This window comes from Sander vitreus, chromosome 9 (assembly GCF_031162955.1).
Source record: "Sander vitreus isolate 19-12246 chromosome 9, sanVit1, whole genome shotgun sequence".
NCBI classification, from domain to species: domain Eukaryota; kingdom Metazoa; phylum Chordata; class Actinopteri; order Perciformes; family Percidae; genus Sander; species Sander vitreus.
Window position 1 is genome coordinate 2,130,651 of NC_135863.1, and position 23,676 is coordinate 2,154,326.

A 23,676-nucleotide genomic window follows, 5' to 3' on the forward strand; every position below is an offset into this window, starting at 1 on the left:
GAGTCGTAATCTCTGCTTGGACAAACGGCAAACAATGACGAAGGGGGAGGACAGTCTCAATACGACATACTCTTTAGGCTCAGACTTAGGCGCTAGACTATCTGTCCAATCTGAGTTTTCTGTTGCACGACTAAAACAACTTTTGAACGTACACATGTTCCACCAAAACAAGTTCCTTCCTGAGGTTATTTTGCAAAGACACCGTGGCCTGCTTAGCGCCACCCATGACAATTGTGATTGGTTTAAAGAAATGCCTATAAACCAGAGCATGTTTGTCCCCCATCCAAGAATGTTGTGTGGATTAACCAGAGCCTCCTCCGCAGTACTGTGCAGGAAGGTCTGGCAAAGCGAAACTAACCCAACCCTGAACCTAAACTTAACCGAGTCGTTTTTCTGCCTAAACCTAACCAAACCTTAAGCAGAGCATTGTCACGTCATAAAACATTAGTTTTTTTCAACAGTAGCCTCATTTATTAGTGTTTTTGAAAGGCACAGATAAATGATGTCATCCTGCCGAAAGTGGCGTCAGATCAGCAAACGCTTGTATGTCGTTTTTAGAAGGCAAATTGACGAATGACGTAAGTTTGACTTGTTGTTTCACCCCCCCCCCACCACAAGCACTTACTTAAGTAAACTCAACTACACACAATTTCCCAAACTGTGTACCAACCAGGTGTTAAAGGGGTGATAGAATGATTATATAGGGTATTTCACACTGTTCCTTAAGGTCTCCTAATACGGTAAGTAACATTGGTTGGGCTGAAAATTGCCGAATGCTATTTTATTAGGCCCTTAACTACCCTGTGAATATGGCTCTATTTGGAACAAGAGCTTTTCTTCCAAATATGGTATGCTCATGAATATTTAGATGAGCTGCACGCTGATTGGTTTGAGCAAACCCTATAGAAACACATTGGAGACGAGACAGCAGGTCTCATATTTCAGACACTGCAAAGGTATACATTGTTTGTCGGGCTATTTCGTTATTAAATTCACTTCTGAGACTTTTTTAAGCGAGAAATCAAGTATATAAAGCTCAAATATGGGCCGTTTTACGAAAATTGATGGCTAATTGCAAATTTAGTAAGATGTGTCGGACTTTAGGAGCTACAGAAAGTCTGACGAGAAAGCGGCAACCTGCATACCCAGTTAAAGTCACCGTTTCTCGGTTACTGGACTACCGGAGCTGCAAGCTAGGCTATGTGTCCCATTTCATCCTATGGGAAAAGATCGTTGCTACACTTTCGGCATAACTTTCGTATATTTACAGTTTTAATTTCGTCACGCCACTTACATAACATGTACTCCAAGGTCTTATAAAGCTAACAATGGTGTCCGATTTGAATTTAATGCATTTTTGTGAACATTAGGGGTTTCGTTAGCTGCTACTGTCCCTTCAATCCTATGAATCGCGGCTAGCTGCAGGCCCTGGAGCTCCATCAGGACCTCGGCATTTGTAGTCCAGTAACCCAGAAACGGTGGCTTTGCGCGGGTATGGAGCGCCGCGGGCTTCCCTTCGTGATGGAGGTCCAGCTAGCTCACGGCGAGCCGGAGTCTATGAAGTAGGACACGCCGGGCGGCGAGGCAGCACCGGCCCCTGTCACGTAGCCTGCTGAGCTCCTGCTGAACTGCGACACACAGTCGGACAAAATTTGCAATTAGCCATCAATTTTCGTAAAACGGCCCATATTTGACCTCTACATAGTTGATTTCTCGCATAAAAAAATCTCAGAAGTGAATTTAGTAATTCAATAGCGGACCTCTGGAGATCTGCATGACCTAGCTAGATTCAGAAGACTAAGCTGACCTCAGGTCAGTGGTGTAGCCTATGCAAATGTTGGGGCGTGACAAAGACTAGGATTTGAGATGCTTACGTCAGCTTCCAGCTTTGATGAGATTCGCCCGTTTTCAGCGGCAGTTTCAAAATGTGAGATTTGCAGAGGATAGGGGTATCAATGGGATTTTGAGCTTCTATGTATGTCCTATTTACCCACCGAACATGGTGGGTAAATAGGACATACATAGTTATTCAACTATGACAAGGTAAAATCGGTTTTGCATTCTGTCACCCCTTTAAAGCTTGAAAAAACATTTTTTTTTGTGTGTTTCACAGAGAGAGATTTCTTTTTTAGAAATCACTCTGGAAAGTTTTTGCTTTGCTTTACAGGAAGTTTCACTGCACCAGGAACTACATCCACATCAACCTGTTCTTCTCCTTCATCCTGAGAGCGAGCGCTGTCTTCATTAAAGATGGCGTTCTTTTTTCGGATGTAAACCTGGACCACTGCTTCATGTCTACTGTGAGTGTAAAACTCCACCACAGCTCCATTGGTGTGTCCATATAAACATCGGTTCCATGTGTAATGGAAAGATACGGTGTTACAGTCCAAGTATAGTCTATACGATGACGATTCATTAAGGGGATTGCTCCGGTGCCGCCAGAAGATCCAGCGATGTCCCTCATCTTCAGCCGCATGTCCGTTACCTTCCGCTTTCTTTGTGTTTGCATTCATGAGGACTATGGTTAACTGCTCCTCAGATCTCTGCAGGGTAAATCCAGACAGCTAGCTAGACTATCTGTCCAATCTGAGTTTTCTGTTGCACGACTAAAACAACTTTTGAACGTACACATGTTCTACCAAAACAAGTTCCTTCCTGAGGCTATTTAGCAGAGGCACTGTTGCTCCGTCCGGCGCTTAGCGCCACCCAAGACGATTGTGATTGGTTTAAAGAAATGCCAATGAACCAGAGCACCTTTCCCAGAAGCCAAACCTTCCTTTGCAGTGCTGTTTAGTTTATTTCAATCAATCAATCAATCAATCACTTACACAACATAAATGATAAAAAAACAAAGTGTCACCGTAGTATTCTTACCTCATTTATAATCAATACTGATCGAAAAGGTGTAGGTTGAAGCATTTGCTTATTACACCTACCCTTTTTACAGTCTATGTTATTCTTATTTTGGTTTTAGGTCCCTCAGATTATTATCAATTTTATAAAATGTATTAACATTAATTTCTGTTTTATATATCACATATATGTGCAGAAGTAAAAAATAAACAAAACAAAATACATTCCCATTCATATACACATTGCCATGCATGCCTCGCTTTTATATTTGTTAATCATCCCACTTTTTAGTATTTTTTAAAAAAAAATCTTTGTAGTATGTAACACATTTTTACTTCCTCATCTAAAAGATTCCACATGTTTACTCCTTTTGCTGACATACATCTTTGTTTTACATTATCTCTGTGAACATGCACATTCCCTGCAGTTCATCTTCTGTGGACAGAGGTCTGGCAATGTGAGACTATCCTGTGTTTAATACAGAGGGAGTGATGTTATGTTAACAAATGAAAACATGAGTCAGTTTTAAGGAGTGTCATACTTTCAGATCAGTTAATTGAGGAAAGGAAAGAAAGAAGACATCCAGAGAAGGATGGAAAAGTCAGATAGGAAAGACTGGAGCAAAGGCTAAAGGAAAGAAATTGAGAAAAAGGTGAGAAATAAAGGAAAAGATAACACCAATATGTTATCATGTCATGTTGAATGTAAAGAAAAAGGATTGACAAAAGAAAGAACAAAAAAAATATCTTTAAAAAATTGACTTCTGACATGTTAATTCAGTCAGATCACCTGCATTTTGTTTTCTGGACATAAATCTCACAAACGCAGAAGAGCTGATTATCATAGAGAGCAAGAAGGAGTGGGATTAAAATGCTGGGAGTGACTGAGTGGAGCCTGTGAGAGCATTAATGACTAGTGTTTCTCTTCCTATTGTTCTGCTGATGCGGCTGCCTGGAGTGAAGGCAAGTGTCCCTCTTGAGTGGCTAGTGACCAGCATCAGCACACAAAAGAATGATGAGAGGAAGATGAGAGGAAACTCTTGTGCGCCATCCGAACCAAAAAGACAGAGGGATTAAAGAGGGAAATCCATCCATCCATCTTCTTCATCCGCTTATCCGGGGTCGGGTCGCGGGGGTAGCAGCTCCAGCAGGGGACCCCAAACTTCCCTTTCCCGGGCCACATTAACCAGCTCCGACTGGGGGATCCCGAGGCGTTCCCAGGCCAGGTTAGAGATATAATCTCTCCACCTAGTCCTGGGTCTCCCCCGAGGCCTCCTCCCAGCTGGACGTGCCTGGAACACCTTCCTAGGGAGACGCAAAGGAGCAGCGGCTCTACTCCGAGCTCCTCACGGATAACTGAGCTTCTCACCCTATCTCTAAGGGAGACGCCAGCTACCCTCCTGAGGAAACCCATTTTGGCCGCTTGTACCCTGGAGCTTGTTCTTTCGGTCATGACCCAGCCTTCATGACCATAGGTGAGGGTAGGAACAAAAACTGACCGGTAGATTGAGAGCTTTGCCTTCTGGCTCAGCTCTCTTTTCGTCACAACGGTGCGATAAATTGAATGTAATACCGCACCTGCTGTGCCGATTCTCCGACCAATCTCCCGCTCCATTGTCCCCTCACTCGCGAACAAGACCCCAAGGTACTTGAACTCCTTCACTTGGGGTAAGGAGTCATTCCCTACCTGGAGAAGGCACTCCATCGGTTTCCTGCTGAGAACCATGGCCTCCGATTTAGAGGTGCTGATCCTCATCCCAGCCGCTTCACACTCGGCTGCGAACCGATCCAGTGAGTGCTGAAGGTCACAGGCCGATGATGCCATCAGGACCACATCATCTGCAAAAAGCAGCGATGAGATCCCCAGCCCACCGAACTGCAACCCCTCTCCACCCCGACTACGCCTCGATATCCTGTCCATAAATACTACAAACAGGATTGGTGACAAAGCGCAGCCCTGGCGGAGGCCAACTCTCACCTGAAACGAGTCCGACTTACTGCCGAGAACCCGGACACAGTTCTCGCTTTGGTCGTACAGAGATTGGATGGCCCTGAGAAGAGACCCCTCACCCCGTACTCCCGCAGCACCTCCCACAGTATCTCCCGGGGCACCCGGTCATACGCCTTCTCCAGATCCACAAAACACATGTAGACTGGTTGGGCATACTCCCAGGCTCCCTCCAGGATCCTTGCGAGAGTAAAGATCTGGTCCGTTGTTCCACGACCAGGACGGAATCCGCATTGTTCCTCTTCAACCTGAGATTCGACTATCGACCGAACCCTCCTTTCCAGCACCTTGGAGTAGACTTTACCCGGGGAGGCTGAGAAGTGTGATACCCTGTACTTGGCACACACCCTCTGGTCCCCCCTTTTTAAAAAGGGGAACCACCACCCCGGTCTGCCACTCCTTAGGCACCGTCCCCAGACTTCCACGCAATGTTGAAGAGGCGTGTCAACCAAGACAACCCCTCCACACCCAGAGCTTTAAGCATTTCTGGACGGATCTCATCAATTCCTGGGGCTTTGCCACTGTGGAGTTGTTTAACTACCTCAGCAACCTCCACCAGGGAAATTGATGCCAATCCCCCCCTCATCCTCCAGCTCTGCCTCTACCATAGAGGGCGTATTAGTCGGATTTAGGAGTTCCTCAAAGTGCTCCTTCCACCGCCCTATTACCTCCTTAGTTGAGGTCAACAGCGTCCCATCCTTACTGTACACAGCTTGGATGGTACCGCTTCCCCCTCCTGAGGTGGCGAACGGTTTTCCAGAAGTACCTTGGTGCCGACCGAAAGTCCTTCTCCATGTCTTCTCCGAACTTCTCCCACACACGCTGCTTTGCCTCTTTCACGGCAGAGGCTGCAGCCCTCGGGCCCTTCGGTACCTTGCAACTGCCTCCGGAGTCGTCCGGGATAACATATCCCGGAAAGACTCCTTCTTCAGTCGGACGGCTTCCCTGACCACCGGTGTCCACCACGGTGTTCGTGGGTTACCGCCCCTTGAGGCACCTAAGACCCTAAGACCACAGCTCCTCACCGCAGCTTCAGCAAAGGAAACTTTGAACATTGTCCACTCGGGTTCAATGCCCCCCAGCCTCCACAGGGATGCACGAAAAGCTCCGCCGGAGGTGTGAGTTGAAAGTCTGTCGGACAGGGGCCTCCTCCAGACGTTCCCAATTTACCCGCACTACCCGTTTGGGCTTACCAGGTCTGTCCAGAGTCTTCCCCCACCCCCTGACCCAACTCACCACCAGATGGTGATCGGTTGACAGCTCCGCCCCTCTCTTCACCCTAGTGTCCAAAACATATGGCCTCAGATCCGATGAAACGATTATAAAATCGATCATTGACCTTTGGCCTAGGGTGCTCTGGTACCAAGTACACTTATGAGCATCCCTATGTTCGAACATGGTGTTCGTTATAGACAATCCATGACTAGCACAGAAGTCCAACAACAAACAACCACTCTGGTTTAGATCAGGGAGGCCGTTCCTCCCAATCACGCCTCTCCATGTGTCTCCATCATTACCCATGTGCGCGTTGAAGTCCCCCAGCAGAATTATGGAGTCCCCGACTGGAGCCCCATGCAGGACTCCACTCAAGGTCTCCAAGAAGGCCGAATACTCTGAACTCTTGTTTGGTGCACATGCACAAACAACAGTCCGAGTTTTCCCCCCCACAACCCGCAGGCGTAGGGAGGCGACCCTCTCGTCCACCGGGTTAAACTCCAACGTAGCGGCGCTCAGCCGGGGGCTTGTGAGTATCCCCACACCCGCCCGGCGCCTCACACCCTGGGCAACTCTGTAGAAGAAAAGAGTCCAACCCCTATCCAGGAGTATGGTTCCAGAACCAAGACTGTGCGTAGAGGTAAGCCCCACCAGATCTAACCGGTAGCGCTCCACCTCCCGCACAAGTTCCGGCTCCTTTCCCCACAGAGAGGTGACATTCCACGTCCCCAGAGCCAGCCTCTGCTGCCCGGGTCTGGTCCGTCGAGGCCCCTGACCTTCATTGCCACCCATGTGGCAGCGCACCCGACCCCAGCGGTTCCTCCCACAGGTGGTGGGCCCATGGGATGGAGGGATGTCCGCCGTGTAGCTTTTTCGGGCTGTGCCCGACCGGGCTCCGTGGCAAACCCGGCCACCAGACGCTCGCTGACGAGGGAAATTGTGACAGGAAATAGGAAATAGACGAGGGGACGGTGTTAGAAAAGGGTAAAGAGCCCCTATTATGCTTTTTTGGATTTTTCCCAACTTTTAGTGTGTTATATTTTTGTGTATATGTAATAGATTTATAAAGTACTTCTCTCCCACAGATGGCACCTTTCCTCAACTGCCCGAAAACGCCTCCTCAAAACTCCTCCTCAATTAGTGATGTCACTGATTAAGAAAGCCAGCCCAGTTTTTCATATGTGCTGCCCATAGGTGCTGCCTGAGCAAGCACAGCCCGCCCAGTGGCTTGTTTATATTTGGTTGACCCATCACAACAGAGTGGGTCAGCTGACCAATCAGCGCAGACTGGGCTGTTCAGGAAGGCGGGGCCAAGAACTCAGACGTAGTGTTTCAGGCAGAGGCTTCAGCCATGGGCAGTATGACACACAATGTTTTTTGAACATTAAAGCATGTAAACCTGTTCTAATAAACCCCAAGAGTACAAATATGATGCTGAAAAGTAGTATAATAGGGGCTCTTTAAGACCATAAGTGAGAATGAAAGTTAATTTACTTGCCTGCTACCCACCACTGGCCGCACCAAACGGCAGACAGAGTTGGTGTATACCAAATCAGAATCAAAAGAGAGTGTATATTCATCACTAACATGTATACCAAACAACTTTATAAAGCAATACTATGTCCATTGTGGCCAAAAAAACTATATCAATGCAGTTTTAACACGTGTAAAAAGTGACGTCAAAAGGGTACCGAGAGCATTAAAAAGTGACGGAGTGAGAATGTGTTAGTAGCAACAGTAACTAAGGAGGGCAGGGGTTAGCAAACAGTACGCACAATACAGGCATGAACTGAAAGAAAAACAAGACAAATTTTAAGTTTCTGGACAGTGTAGCCTATTCGTATTTTGCTTTGCCGCCGTCTCTCACCAGGTGTGTTGGAAACTGTTCCCTAACACGGATGTAGTGCACTATATAGTGTGTTCGCCATTTAGAATTGGTGTTAGAATTATCAGCAGTTCATTTCATTCACTATATAGTCCACTATAAAATACCCACAATGCACTGCTTATTTGAGTGTACATACACGGGTTTCCTGTTTACAAACATAACAGGGTGCGTGCGCATACCAGGGGCAGAAAGCCAGATTGGTGAGCTGGTCCGCTACTGCAACAACCTTAAGTATTGAAGCTTTCCTTATTGTTTGTATATAACTCCTGACTCAATAAAACGTGATTTTAGTTGGATCTGTTTGTCTGTCTTTAATTTTGCAGTGTTACTGTGATATATATGTATGGCTATAATTATCGTTTTAGGCTAATGTAACAGCCAATGTTAGCAGCAGGGTTACCCCTGAGTGTACCCCTATGGTTGGTTTATGCCTTAAAATAATGGCCAGGATTTCCGGGAAAAGTTACGATATGTGTGTCTCCATTTCAAAACATCACTGCAGGTTGACTGTTTTTAGAAGCAGAGGTTGATTGTGGGCGAGAGGGCGACAACACTGTCGTGGTTAGCTTGCCGAAACTCTACTGCAGCTGTCTCGGCAACGTTAGCTAATGTCCGCTAGCATACGTACAGGCTAACTATAGCGAGTTAGCTTTTTGTGTAACGTAATAAAAACCCACCCATCTCGTAGGAGCAAAGCTTAAGATTTCATTCAATAAAATTATGGTACAAAAGAAGCACTAACGCCACAGGTCTTACGTTGACAACGTGGACGCAGATATAAGAAACTCCGAAGGCAGTCGTAATATTTACCTAGCAGGCTAGGTTAATGCTGTTGCGCTTACGTTAGCAAAACATCGGCGTAGCTTTAGCTAGCAGTCTAAACTTATCTAGTCCAGACCTTTAACTGTCTATGGTCCAGACTCAAGAACTCCAGCCCTGACAGGTAGATATCACTTAGCTGAGCAACTGAACAAGCTGCAACTTTTCTGATTGATACAATGGGAGCCTGACTCTTGCATATGACCCCAATCTGCCCTTCTCATTGCTTGAAGCCATAACCTCTGCCGTTTTTTGGCAAAAGCATGCTTCCCCCTAGGTATGTTAAACATCAGGCACCCATCACTGGCTCTGTTTGTACAATTAACCACGCAACAACTCCTTGGCATTTTGACTTATGCTATGCTGCTACAACTACTAGTTACACGAAACACGTCTTCTTTCTGCCCCCCCCGGTTGCGTGCGCAAGCAGTGATGACGTTGCCGAGAAATCCATGTATACATTACCCAATATGTAAATAAAACAACTTCGAAGTTTCCGGAAAGTGTTTTTCTTCTATCTTATTTTGCTGCCTTTTTTGCTCTCAACTCAAAGACCTATCTTTGACCAAAACATTGATGGGAGGGGAGCGTGCCTATGTTCCCACAGCCCTATGTTCCGACATTTCTACGATTATTTTTCCAAAATTAGGCCCTATGTTCCCACATTTCCTTTTTCATAAATTTGTATCAGATTTTATCCCCCTAACCCTAAAAAATTGTGGGAGGATAGGGCTTAAATTGAAGGGAAATGTCCAAACAAGACAAGACGTAATTTTGAAAATGTCCTAGAAATGTGGGAACATAGGGCCTAATTTTAAGAAAAATCTTAGAAATGTGGGAACATAGGGCTGTGGGAACATACTGTAGGGGCTAATTTTCAGTGAAAAAAAGAATACTTAGAAATGTGGGAACATAAGACTGACCCCGATGGGAGAGGCCATTAACTAATAGATAAATGACATCCACTGACTCATCTGATGCTTGTGGCTGTTGTTGTTTTTGTCTCGCAGACATCCTGTAAATCTGCCGTGGCCTTCTTCCAATTCAGTATCCTGGCCAACTACTTCTGGCTGCTGGTGGAGGGCATGTACCTGCAGACACTGCTTGCTCTCACCTTCGTCTTCCAAAAGAAATACTTCTGGTGGTACATACTCATCGGCTGGGGTGGGCGATCCTTCTCTTCCACCTGTCTCTGTTTACCTTCACTTTCTTTCTTCCCTCCTCTGTCTCTTGTAAGAGCTCTGTGTGGACTCGTTTTGACTGATCAGGTAACTCTGTTTGTGCCTCCTAGGTGTCCCAACAACAATCATAGCCGCGTGGATCCTCACTCGAAACTTCTACGATAACAAGGGGTGAGCTGCTGCAGTGGATTTTCAGAGAAAATGTCAAATAAAAGTGACTTCAATACACCCAATCACAATCTTTGTTTACAATGAAACAAAAACTCTTGCGTCCCTTACAAAAATGAACAATTTAACAGCGCTGAGCAAACTGGGACAAGGAACAACTGGACATACTCTCATCTCATTCATATAAAATGCATGTTTGATGCTTTCATATGTCAACACTTTCACTAAAGTAATGCCTGCCATACACTAGAAGACTTTGAACAGACTTTGAAAAGACTAAAGTCTGACACCATCTCACATCTAACATTAGACTGGGGATCTTGCAGGGTCACACATTGCAAGACTACAACTAGATTCATTTTGAAAAATTTAACCAAGCTAGCTGGCTACTGCTAGCATTAGCTGGTAACTTAAGGTAAAGTTTGCTGATTTTCTGTTCTGCCGTACATGCAGATGAATTGCGGCAGGACCCAGTTCACCCAGTTCCCGTTGAATGACGCGCTTAAGAAGGGTTGAAAATCTCCAACTTTCCCTCTTTAGCATTTAGCTTAGGACGGTGCCATTGAACCATAAACAACACTGGCCCTAGCCATTTTCTGCCTCCTGTTTGTTGCTGGAGGGACCCATTGGTTGTTGACAGTGTTCATGATTTAACTTAAACTTAGGATAATGTCAAACACGTTTGATTTCATCGGAACATCAAGACGGGAACAAAACTGACTCGGACTGAGTATTATGACCACCTTACACCAAACAAATGAGACGACGGGAGCGCACCCCAACTCTGGCAAAACTGTCATGATTTCATTCCGATATTTGCAATTTGTCTGCGACAGTGGAATCGCTTGAAAAGTCGTTTGGTGTAAAGTCGGCATTAGCTTTGAGAACTCATGTACCACGGACTAAAGTAAATGACACCACTCAAACTAGTAGCTAAATTTGGTTTATCAAAGACGATAGCAAAGCAACACAGTACAGAAAATAAGCACAGCAGAGACAACAAAAAGGTTGGACCTCCGTGTTTAACCATATATCTTTAAACTGTTGCGGCTGTAAAATGACAACAGAAATAAACAAGTGCCATTTGTCTACCCAGAAGTGATTTTTGTCTTAGCGCTACGTCACGGTGATCCGGTCTATAGGCATACTCAAGTATCCTCCCATTAAGACCCACTGAATATTTGTTTTGGGACATTTTGTGTCCCTGGAACAGAAGCACACTTTGCCAGGAATTCCGGGCACAGCTTTCTATGTCTAATACATGGTGATTGCATGATGAGTGGATGGTTGTAAAGTCTGTGACACACAGTTGTTTTAACAGAATACTCAGAAGTGATAAAAGATAAATAAAATAAAATAAAAAGTTAAGGATTTGCTTCTAATATTTCTATAACAGCATTCTGGCTGCGGTTCGTGAGTTGTTGTGTGTTGTCGTGATGAGATGAACAGAATTGCTCTTCTGTAACTGCCTTGTTTATTTCATTACTGTGGGTTGTGTGTCTCAGGTGCTGGGATGACACAGATGTGGCCTTCATCTGGTGGATCATAAAAGCTCCAATAACTGCATCACTACTGGTGAGTACAGAGCAGTTACAGTTACAGTGGGAGCTATGGAGGAATTATAAGAGTCCTCAATCTTGGATCAGGGCATTATGAGTCTTTGACGCTTCACCAGCTGCTGTAAACTCTTATTGTGTGTTCATATTAGATGCAACAATAACAAGTCAAGGGAAGTTGATGCATTTCCTACATGGAAGCAGTGAAACTTGGCCAGTGCACAGACACAATTGTTATGTTTGGCAGTAAACACTTACAGCTAATCAGCGCACATTCCTGTTTTCCCTGCTGGTTTATTTTTGTTTATTTGAGGGAGAGAGATTCCATAAAACTTTTATTTTGTATGTTATTTTTATTTCATTTTTCTCCACCATTTGAAAATGGCTAAAAGGTGTTTCATGTTTCCTGCTGTCAACACGGTCGGGGCAGGAGTTGATGGCGACATTACCCAACTGCGGCCTGGGCGACTGTGCGCGGAGGGTGTGTATGGGCGTCTGAGCGCCGAGCCGTACACCTCCAAGATATTGTAACACATGGACAGAGCGTTGCAATGATTGGCCACTGAAAAGAAGTCTGTTCTTGGAGCAGCTCTGACAACTGCTCTGACCGCTTTGATCAGACGGTTTGAGGCGACCGTGTGCGCTGTCCTCACTGCCCCGATTGCACTAGTCTATATCGACGACGATTCAATTACGGGATTGCTCCGGTGCCGCTGGAAGATCCGCCAGATGTCCCTTATTTTCGGCCGGATGTCCCTCACCTTCTGCTTTATTTGTGTTGGCATTCTAATCTCCGGTCGATTTCCAGACAGCTAGCTAGACTATCTGTCCAATCTGAGTTTTCTGTTGCATGACTAAACGTACTTTTTAACGAGCACGTTACACCAAAACAGATGTGCAGAGGCACCGTTATTGTGTCCAGGGCTTAGCGCCACCCAAGACGATTGTGATTGGTTTAAAGAAATCCCTGGGATTGACGGGGAAGGCAAAGGAGAGAGCTTACCAAATTTACCCTTAAAACCATTGCTGATATGACACGCGACGTGTTCTGACCCTGATACGCAGGGTCACTGTTCGGTCAGACTGCCGCTGTGGGCTGTGTGTGTGTGTGTGTGTGTGTTTCTGTGTGATGGGTGAAAAAGAAAAAGAAGTGAAACCCCAAAATATCTCCGTTACCAGCCCTGTGTCGTAACATTTCAGTTTTCCCCGCCCAACATCAAAACGGGTTCAACTAGAGTTCATGTGTTAGGCCACACCCCCTCGTCACCACGTCAGCAGGCAGACAGCATGTCGTCACCATAGACTGTAGGTTGTCACGAGTGAGAAACCACCCGGGTCTCTGGTTCTGTCGGCGAGGTCACAGCGACCCCCAGAGCTCTCTGGTCAATAAACCAGAGCATGTTTTCCTCCTGTCCTGAAGTGCTCTGTGGACTAGCCAGACAGAAGGTCTGGCAATGCAAGACTACGATTGCACTGACAGCACGAACCATGAAACCTGTTTAATTCTCTTGCACTGCAGTCCTTGTCACTGCTGACCCTTCGGTCAGTCTGGGAAAGGACTGGAGGGCTACATGCCTCCTCAAACACAAATGGGACTGTTCACTGAGAGGGTGATGTGCTCAGCGGCTCATGCTATTACCTCCAGATCACACGGCCCTTCATGCAAGTGGGCTGGCATTGAATCAGTAGAATCGTTAGCGCAGCATTAAAGCAACACTAAAGCACTTTTCCCGCTTCGTTCCCCCTACAGGTTGGAACCTTTTTAATTATATGATCCTTGGGGGTACAGTTACATCTAAATAAACAGTTCTGGGTAACTTGCAAAGAGCTTAATCTCTTTTTGTAACTTACCTGAAGTACAAAGTTAAAAGTAACTGGACCTACAGACCCAATCACAATAACTTTCAGGTTGAAAACTCCTGTGTCCCATACATAGAACTAGATGTACTCTTATCTGATTCATCTAAAATGCATGTTTGATGCTTTCATTTGCAAAAAAAAAAAAAAAATTCACATATCTCCGCAATTCAACTTAACTGCCATTGTCTACCCGGAAGTGATTTTTTGTGTTGACATCACAGTGATTCGGTCTATTGTGTTGGTCCTGAAAACATTCTCTATTAAGCAGCTCCATTGGTTCCACTGATTGTAATGGGGGGCCATGCATTGATGAGCAGAACTAATGAAGCCTCTTGGGTGATGTTATAGGAGTTTAAGGTGTAGGTGAAACATGAGGTATCTCAAAACCAAGGTAATGATTTTGAGTGAGAGGTTGATTGCCACAAACTTTCTGTATCCATTTTTTAAATTTAAATTAAATGTCCCTTTTTTTCTGCCTAAATACTGTGGTGGTTCTTTTGTCTTTTTATTGACAGCTCTTCATTTTTTCCATGTAGGTGAACTTCATCATCTTCATCAACGTGATCCGCATTCTGGTCCAGAAGCTGAGATCTCCTGGTGTCGGTGGCAACGACACCAGTCACTTCAAGTGAGAAGAGATTGAATATCCCTCCACATGATGACATGCACAGTCTACGGTGCCCCTAAAGGGACATAGGAAATTGTTTTTTTCTTTTGCTCACAAGAAACAAATCTAAAGCTAGCAAAATTAGGCTAACGAAGTACTGCTAAAGTTATGTGGCTAAAGTTAATATTTCACATTCACAGCATGAAACCGGTTAGGAGTTACCTTATTATCTTAAAGTTCGCTGATGACACTATCAGGTACGTTCCATTGGGTTTCAGGAAGATGAAACACTCCTCTTCTTTGACAGCTATTTTGACTGGTACTCATCCGCACCAGAAAGTATCTCGCGCTTACTGAAAAGTAGCTCTCGTGCATCGGAAAGTATCTCGCACGCACCGGAAAGTATCTTGTGCGCACCAGAAGTTTCTCATGCGCACCAGAAAAAGGAAAAAAATAAAAAAACATGTCCCTTTAAGGGCTACGTAACAAACTGTGTATGTACTTCATGGGCCTTTTTACAATGTGTGCAGGAGGCTGGCCAAATCCACTCTGCTTCTCATCCCTCTGTTTGGGATGCACTACATGGTGTTTGCTTTCCTGCCAGAAAACACAGGAGCAGAGGCCCGACTCTTCATAGAGCTCGGTCTGGGATCTTTTCAGGTAAAACAAACACAGATACAAATTAAAGTAAAGAGATTAAGATTCAACAACTCTTATGATCCAAAACCAGTATATTTAATATATAAAGTTTACATTTTTCATGATCCAGTGTCAAGTTTGCTCAGGATGTACACTACATTTTTAATATTTAACACTTTTGGATAATATTTTTCTGCTCTGAAGGGATTTGTTGTGGCCCTGCTTTACTGTTTCCTGAATGGCGAGGTGAGTAAATATTATACATTTGTAGGCTCATTATTATACAGTACGATCTAATTAGAATGAGTCATGGAGGGCAACATTCATCCTAAATCATTTGACTGTGCAAAATACTTGAATTCTAGTTAATATTTGTTGACAGTAAAATGACCATACTAGTAGTTTTGCATGTCAACCACCACTTGTATCTAGTTTGAGTGTGATAGTTATTACCCAAAGCATGTTGAGTTTCTAAATCGATGTGCTATCTTTGAACTGCCATTTATAGAGACATTGTACTAAAAAAAATCCACTTGACAAGTTATAATAAAGTTATATTATTGGTTATCTAGTAAAGCAGTTTTCAGCAGATACTCAGTCACTCATGTTCTCCATGCCGAGTATGAGCTACTGCCCCCTAGGAGATTCAGAGTCCCTCAATGTAGATTAAAGGGTAACTCCCGTTTTATTTTATTTTTTTTAACCCTATTTCCCTTTGTTTTTGTGTCCGATGGGAACGACAATCTTTGACATTGGTCCAGTATTAAGCAAGATTACTGCCGGCAGCGGCGAAACAAGCTACAATGGAAGTTAATAGGGCCATTGTGCAGCTTGTATTTACCTTCACAAAAGTGCTCGTTTTACCACTGACAGGCTCAGATTAATATTCTAAGTTGACTGACAACATAATGGAAAGGATTTCTAAAGAGGTCGTCCTTTCTGCTAAAGAGTAAGATCCTTTTTTTTAAAACATAAAAAAGCCACGAAATTGCGTTCACTAAAGCCACCAGACTCCATGTAAAGAAACAGTCATTTCAGTAACGTAAAATACACTTCATTCAAAGTCGACAGAAACTAAATAAAACTGTGAATGTAAAGCTGTTTTGGGAGAGGGCGACAACCTCTAGCTCACCCAGTAAGAGCGTTTGTCCCATGTTGATGGAGTCCTGCAGCAGCCCAAGGTTCAAATCCAACCTGCTGCCCTTTGCTGCATGTCATCCACCATCTCTTTCCCCCTTTCATGTCTATCCACTATCAAAATAAAGGGAAAAGCCCCAAAAATATTAAAAAACAAAAAAAGCCATTTTGGGTCATCTTTCCACTTTTCCAACAACTGTAGTTTTGGTTGAAATAAAATGATAAGTTAACAAATTAACATGTGAAAATATGTTGGCTCTATACACGCTAAAAGTATTGCTTTTTTAAATGGAGTCTGGTGGGTTCATTGCCGTGAACCATAAAGGTTATCTTATCTTTTTTTATCGCTCAGTTTATGTGACTAAGTAAACTCTGATATCTTGAGGTTTCAGGATCAGCTACCTAAGCAACCTTTTATGAAGGCCCTGCTCACCCACACGGCTGTTTTCACTTTGTCTGTCTAATTAGGGTTCAGATCAGGTTGAAAGAGAAGAGGTCTAATCAGGCAGGATAAGGGAAAACATCTGTGTGGGTGTACAGTGAAATAATTACTTTCCTTAGAAAAAAAAAAAAAAAATAAAATAAACATTTACAGGTGGTAAATAAAGCTAAAAATATATTGTATATAATAGTTAGTAGTAACAATAATTATATACATATCACAGTGTAAACCCGAACAGTAAATAGTGACCTGAAAAAATTTAGGCTGAAGCAAAAGCTTATATATGCCAATCCTATTTTCTTATTAATTGCCCACCTCAAAGGAAATAGAAAAATAATAACTAGATAAAAGTAAAGAAACAAGGAAAGTAAACACATTTGTAACCCTCAAAAATAGCATTACAAACCCTTTTCTTAAAAACCAAAGGAGAGTTTTTTAAATGTATATTGGCACTGTTCCAAACTTTTACAGCAACAATAGATTATTGTTGATGCTGTACAACTGAAAAGAATAGCTTGCAATTTGAAAAGTAAACTTAAAAATACCGCTCACGTCATATTTACTTTCACATATTGACAAAAATAACAACTTTGGACACAGTGTGGAAGTAGGGATGTAACGGTATTAGAGCTGTCAAACGATTACATTTTCTTAATCGTGATTAATCGCATGTTTTATCACATGATTAAAATTCTATTATTTTGCATTTCAGAACTGTTTTTAAGTACATATTAACAATGGAAAGCAATCATTACCAGTGTATCTTGATTGGGAATCAAATGAATGCAAAGAAAATGACTTTATGAACTTGATTTTAAGATTTGTATTTGTTTATTATATATTTAATCTAGTCACACATTTGACTCTAGAGTCAATATTAGGGTTGGGTATTGTTTGGTTTGGATACCGGTGCTAAAGCGGTACTTTTAAAACGGTACCGGTGCCTTAACGGTGCCTGAACCGATACTTTTTAAGAAAGTTAAAAAAAAGAAGGGTACTAAACAGTTGGTGACATTAAAGAACGGCTTGTTTATTGCTAAGGCCATATCGTCAAAATTAAATGATTTAATAATAATGTAATCACTATAACAATAACTTATTTCACTAGTAAATAGTTGTTGAATGACAAAAACAACCACCAGATGGGAAAAGGGCATTTAACAACAACTTCGAATGCACCACGAGTCTGTAAATTACCAGTTTCATTGAACGCACCGTCTGTGTTTCAGGAGCTGCAGATTGTTACATCCCGGTGTTGAATCCTCTACAGTCAAACACAGTCACACTTTACACCGTTTAGCGTTAGCTGTCAGCATTGTAACTGTGTTTAATCCAGCTACTAGCTAGCGGTAGGCTAACGTTAGCTGCTGTAGAGTATAGTGTTAACTAGCTAGCGGTAGGCTAACGTTAGCTGCTGTAGAGTATAGTGTTAACTAGCTAGCGGTAGGCTAACGTTAGCTGCTGTAGAGTATAGTGTTAACTAGCTAGCGGTAGGCTAACGTTAGCTGCTGTAGAGTATAGTGTTAACTAGCTAGCGGTAGGCTAACGTTAGCTGCTGTAGAGTATAGTGTTAACTAGCTAGCGGTAGGCTAACGTTAGCTGCTGTAGAGTATAGTGTTAACTAGCGTCACGTGCAGCGATGTTTCTGTTTCCTGTAACGTCTGTTTCAGAGCAGCAGAGAGAAGTGCAGACATATCAGTGGCACCAGAATGAGGCACTGAAATCCGCGTTGCTATTCCTGCAGCAGCAGGATGTGTTATGATGATGTACGGCAAAATAGTATCCTGTTAGGCACGATGCAAAGCCGAGTGAAGTGAAAATAAATTAATAAATGGCGGCATGCGATTAATATGATTTGAAAAAAATTACGCGTTATGCTCAGCCCTTTATCGCATCGCGATTAACGCGTTAATGCTGACAGCCCTAAACGGTATGCAAATTTAACCTCACGGTTATAGTGACCAAAATTATCAGTTTTCGGTATTATCGCTGTATTTTTAAAAGTCTGTTCAATATGTTCAGAAAGCACTGATAGGCCCTCTAGGTCAGGAGATTTGACGGCAACTTTTTTTCCTGCACGTTCTGCAGACAGGATAACTATCTTCAATCAACTGTCCTTTGGCATTCGTATAATAACCAAAATATGCCCATGCTTCAGACTTATTCCTCTTAGAGGGCTGATAAATGTCCTAAGCGCTGTCATCTCCTCCTTCCGCCATGACTCCAACTTCAAGAAACGCGCGTTGGAGACTACGCAGTGCTTCAGGAGACTTGGATGAAAATGGGAAGGATTAAACACACAGTTTCCAAACCGTGGTAATCCACCGTGATAATAATGATATTTTTAATGAAAACGGTAATTCTTATCGTCAACATTTATATCGTGGTATACCGTTACACCGGTTATCGTTAAATCCCTATGTGGAAGTGATTCTAAATCAGCCCTGAACATTATCTTTTTTTTTTATAATAAAACAAATCATTTAATTTCATAACTCTGGAATTTATAAATGTAAGAAAGGGTGCCTATTTACTGTAATGCGCTAAAATCTGCAAATCTACTAGTATGATTCCTTTTTGTACCTTTAAGATAGAGAACATAATTCAACCATGGTCTCTGGAGCATTTGTTTTCCATGTCTCCATGATTTTCGTGTGTTTTCACTTGCATATGTTGGTGTGTATGTGTGTGTGTGTGTGTGTGTGTGTTTGTTTGTGTGTGTGTGTGTGTGTGTGTGTGTGTGTGTGTGTGTGTGCGCGCGCGCGCGTGTGTGTGCGTGTGTTTTCAGGTGCAGGCAGAACTGAAGAAGAGGTTTTGGAAGTGGCAGACTCAGAGTTACCTGAGGTACAGTAAACGACGGCGCACGTTGTTCACTGAAAGCAGCACGGTCACTCAGATCTCCGTCTTGGACAAATCCAGCCCCAAAGATCAGCCGGCCTCAGAGACACACGCCCTCACAGCCAGCAACGTCTCCACTGTCTGAGGAACATTCCCTAATGTTCATGTCCCGTGTTACACCCGCTCGGTATTTGGACGAGGTCCTGAGCAGGTGACTAAACCTCGGAGCCTGATTGTTGAATGTTTAAAGTTCCTCTTAACTTGGTAGCAGAGCCCCACACGGGCTGCCAAACTTAGGTCTTTAAATCCTTTTTTTTATTCACAATATCCCACACAACTTTCCCTCATGATATTACTTATTTTTCCAGGCTTTAGACAGAGAGGCCACATGTGCTATTGCCTTTGTTTTTATCCCAGGCAAGATTTAGCTTTTGGGGTCCCTCCTTCACATCGTACTCACAACAACCAAATCAGTTCTCCTCTTTTACAAAAGTGCTGATATCAATTACACCATGAATGTGGTTTGAAAACATTGTCCTTTAAGTTTTTATTTAGATATATGAAATTAGATTAACTGCGTGTCAACCACTGCTCATGCACATGCATTCATTCTCCCTTGTGGGGGGAGGGGCTTAGGAGACCGTTTTGGGCTTTAGCGGAAAGGGGGGGAGGGACTGAGAAGTTGTGGATGTTTAAATTTTTTGGCTAAGTCCTGGATCTTCACAATCCTACCAAACTTTGTGTTAAAATGTGTTTATGTTGTTTTTGCTCATATTATATCTTCACATGCTAAGCCATTCATAGGGTGAAATGTGCATCAACTAAAATAGCCAGAAGACTACTACTCAAGTAGCCAGAAGATGGACAACGTTCAGAAAGGGGTAGGAGCAGGACAGGACCTACTGTAAGGAGGAAGCCTGGATGGCTCAAACAAACAGGACTTTCACTCAGGACATTGGGGTTTGTGTCCCGTGTGAAACCAAAAGTCAACTGCCATTTTGAAATTAACCGAGTTTAACGGCCGTTATAAGTGACGCAATGACGTCCGTGACGTCACGTTACGTCCTCATTTTAGTAGTTTTACATCATTTTAAGCCCTAAACCCTTAACCTTAACCCCTAGTCTAGGTTAACTGCTCCTCAGATCTCTGCAGGGTAAATCCAGACAGCTAGCTAGACTATCTGTCCAATCTGAGTTTTCTCTCGCACGAATAAAACAACTTTTGAATGTACACGTTCCACCAGAACAAGTTCATTCCCGAGACTATTTTGCAGAGGCACCGGGGTCTTAGGGCCACCCACCCAAGACGATTGTGATTGGTTTAAAGAAATGCCAATAAACCAGAGCACGTATTTCTCCCATCCCGGAATGCTGTGTGGACTAGCCAGACCCTCCTCCGCGGCGCTGTGGAGGAAGGTCTGGCAATGCGAGACTACCCTAACCCCAACCACTAATGTTTGAATAACAATAAAAGTATTTTGTTCCGTTTACTATGTGTTTAAAACTGTGGCTGTTAAGTTAAATACAACGGTCACATGATTACGGTCACATGATGATGAAAACATTTTAGCTTTTATTTTGGAGAAATTAACCCATAATGTCGTTTAGGTGTGAGGATGTGTTGCAGAGAAGACACTCTGGCGTTACAAGCCAAAAACTATTTTTTCCATTTTTTTCTACACTGGATCTTCACCCTGAAAGGAGTTTTCCCAAAGAAGCTAAAGTTTTATGAACATCACGTTCAGCGTCGCATTAGTAACCGGAAGTAAAGTCACTTCTGATTTTAACCCAAATCACAATCTTTTTCTGAACTTAACTCATTTTGGTGCCTAAACCTGCGACCATTTCACGACGTTTAAAATAATAATAGACGTGTTTAAAATCGCAAGCCTTTACGTTCATGGTGTAGTCTACTGTACATACGCAGTATACCCACTAAGAAAGCTCCAGGATTTATGCTCAATGACACATAACAACATACTTTCCATTATATTTTTTATATATCTAGAATTGTCGTCTGTGTTTTTTTTTATCTTTGCAAAGGCTAAATAAAGGTATTTCCACCGTAAATTGGTTGATAAAAATGTATCAGAATGTAGGAAATGAAGTCTTTGACGCTCAAAATTTCCCTGGTGGAGGGCACCCAGACCCTCCAGTATGATATGCCTCCCCCCAAAGTCCCATTCTGGGACTATACATATACAGTACAGTACACCAACTACAATACATTAGACTACACCACTGGTTTAGATATGAGGTTGTATTTCCGCCACCGCTTGAGGTGCTATTTTATGAAACGCTCCTGCGGGTCGTCTAAGAAGGATAGGAACAAACAACCCGTAACGTCGTAGGGTTTGGAGGACTTGTTGTCTTGCTCATACTGATTCCGCACTAGCCTGGCTCCACCCTCCTACGTACTTCCGCTCAATTTTCATTTTCCTTCACTACTCCGTCTGGCTTTGCGGTATATTCTTGGGTTTTCTCCGGCCAATCTTTACCGGTCCAATCAGCGAACAGAGGGAGTGGCTGAGAACGATGACGTTGAGGTCGTGCGCTAGTTTGAGTTGTAGTTCCGTAATGGCGGCGGAGAAAGATGCGAGCGAAGCCGTTCGGTCCGTTGTGGCAACGCTGCCGAATATCCAGAAGTTAAAGGCCGAGCAAGAACAATCTTTGCTGAGTTTTGTTGGTGTCCATGATGTTGTTGCCCTCCTCCCCACGGGGTTCGGGAAAAGATTGATTTTCCAGTTCACTCTGTTAGTGGTGAAAGAGTTGGCTAAGGCTAACGCTAGCGATGCTAAGCCGACATCACGACCAAATGTTAGCGACTGGTTGTGGCAGATCCAGAGTGGCTCTGGGCAGATCCAATAGTTTGAAACTTCAACAGAGTACCCGCCTTCAAGGAAGTTAACACTTGTCAATGGAGAGAGGCCAGACTCTCTGGACCAATGAAATGTCCCAGAGTCTGGTAGGACCAGGCTAATTCTGCACCACTGGTCTCCTAAATGTTGGGCAGTACAACATAATCAATCAGTTACAGTTACAACAAAATAAAGCTTTCTCCGTGTAATGGAATGTGCCCGTGTTACCATCAGTGGCTCTGCATGCAACTGTGTTGCAAATGTTGCACAGTGCACTATAGCACACATCTGGAGCACTAGACTGTAAAATCTATTTATTGTTTTTATGTCTTTGTGTGAATGTAAATAGACCTGAACTACAGTTTATGTATTTCATGACAACAGTACAGTTCCTCCAACAGATTTATAAACCATATTAAATGTCCTTGTTGCTGTAAAAAAAAAAGAAAATCATAAATAAAAGGGGATTTAACAACTTACTTTGAAATAGATAAATTGGTGTTTGTATTTAACATATTTTTTGTATTACATGTATACGTTTGTATACATGTAAGTTAGTTTTATTCTTATATGCTGTAATTTTGCAAAATGTGGAAAACATTATACTGTATATTTCCCTATTTGTTAACATCAGTTTACATAGGTTGCTGTGCTAATGCTAATGCTAATCCTGATCCTTTTTCCTTTGCAAATCATTTTGATGAGCCGTTAAAGTTGATGGCTCGCAGTGTTTGTGTATCTGTGCTTTGAATTTATGTATTTGCTTTCTGTGTTTTGACTTGGTAGACAGTCAACAGGTATGTTCAGTACACATGTACATGTAGATATGTACAGTATTATTCATGGTAGAAAATATTACACTCAGCTACTGACCGCTCCAGTGCCTTTTATCATACAGTATTACTCGCTGTTTCTCTCTGCACTTCAGGTGGATTGAACCTACAGTAGGTTTGCATTCAAAAATCTCTGTAACAAAAGCATATATTTAAAGATTGTGATACTATTCCATGTACTTGAGTCTTTGCTGTGCAGCTTAACAATTGTGCTTCTGTGTTGTGTCAGATTCAAGGCGTGATGAGGCAAAAACCAAGCTTTCATTAGGTCGAGGAAGTGAAGGATGATTTTCACTGAGCATGTTGTGATGTGATGTTTTTGAAAGAAAGCTTGTCATGTTATTTCTGGACCTTGCTTTTTACATATGTACAGTGTTATTTCTCTTTTCTTCCTTGAGAAAGTGATTTTGATGTTTCTTTTACAGGTTCCGGTTAACTACATGAAAGTTTCTCATTTGGTGTTTTCTTATTTGGGGCTGGGGGCTAACATGACAAGACAAGGCTGCTGATCATCTATATTTTTCTTATTTTCAACATCCCATGAAAAGGCCAAAACCAACAATGTGTTAGTCCACCTCTCAATACTGTATGATTGTGACTGTCTGGCACTCAACTTCAAGCAAAACAGTTTCTACTGAAGATGGAAATCTTTAAAAGTTACTCCCAAAAATGTGATTTTTCAAAAGAAAACGTTACTGGGAGCCGGCTTCAGAGCTCCGTGAGCTGTTGGTCATTTCAGAGGCCATTACAGTTGAGTTTAGCTGACAAAAAGTAA

General features: G+C 43.0%; 1 protein-coding gene across 1 annotated transcript in view; it reads left to right on the top strand.

Moving 5' to 3' along the window:
- ghrhrb (growth hormone releasing hormone receptor b) overlaps nucleotides 1–19,889 on the top strand; it is a 59,786-nt gene extending 39,897 nt beyond the window's left edge. Inside the window, exons 6-13 of the mRNA XM_078258322.1 lie at nucleotides 2,168–2,300; nucleotides 9,793–9,946; nucleotides 10,074–10,134; nucleotides 11,637–11,706; nucleotides 14,084–14,175; nucleotides 14,685–14,814; nucleotides 14,998–15,039; nucleotides 19,161–19,889. Coding sequence (XP_078114448.1) covers nucleotides 2,168–2,300; nucleotides 9,793–9,946; nucleotides 10,074–10,134; nucleotides 11,637–11,706; nucleotides 14,084–14,175; nucleotides 14,685–14,814; nucleotides 14,998–15,039; nucleotides 19,161–19,355 — 877 coding nt within the window. The 3' untranslated portion in view covers nucleotides 19,356–19,889. The remainder of the gene's footprint in view (nucleotides 1–2,167; nucleotides 2,301–9,792; nucleotides 9,947–10,073; nucleotides 10,135–11,636; nucleotides 11,707–14,083; nucleotides 14,176–14,684; nucleotides 14,815–14,997; nucleotides 15,040–19,160) is intronic.
- The last annotated feature ends 3,787 nt before the right edge of the window (nucleotides 19,890–23,676 follow it).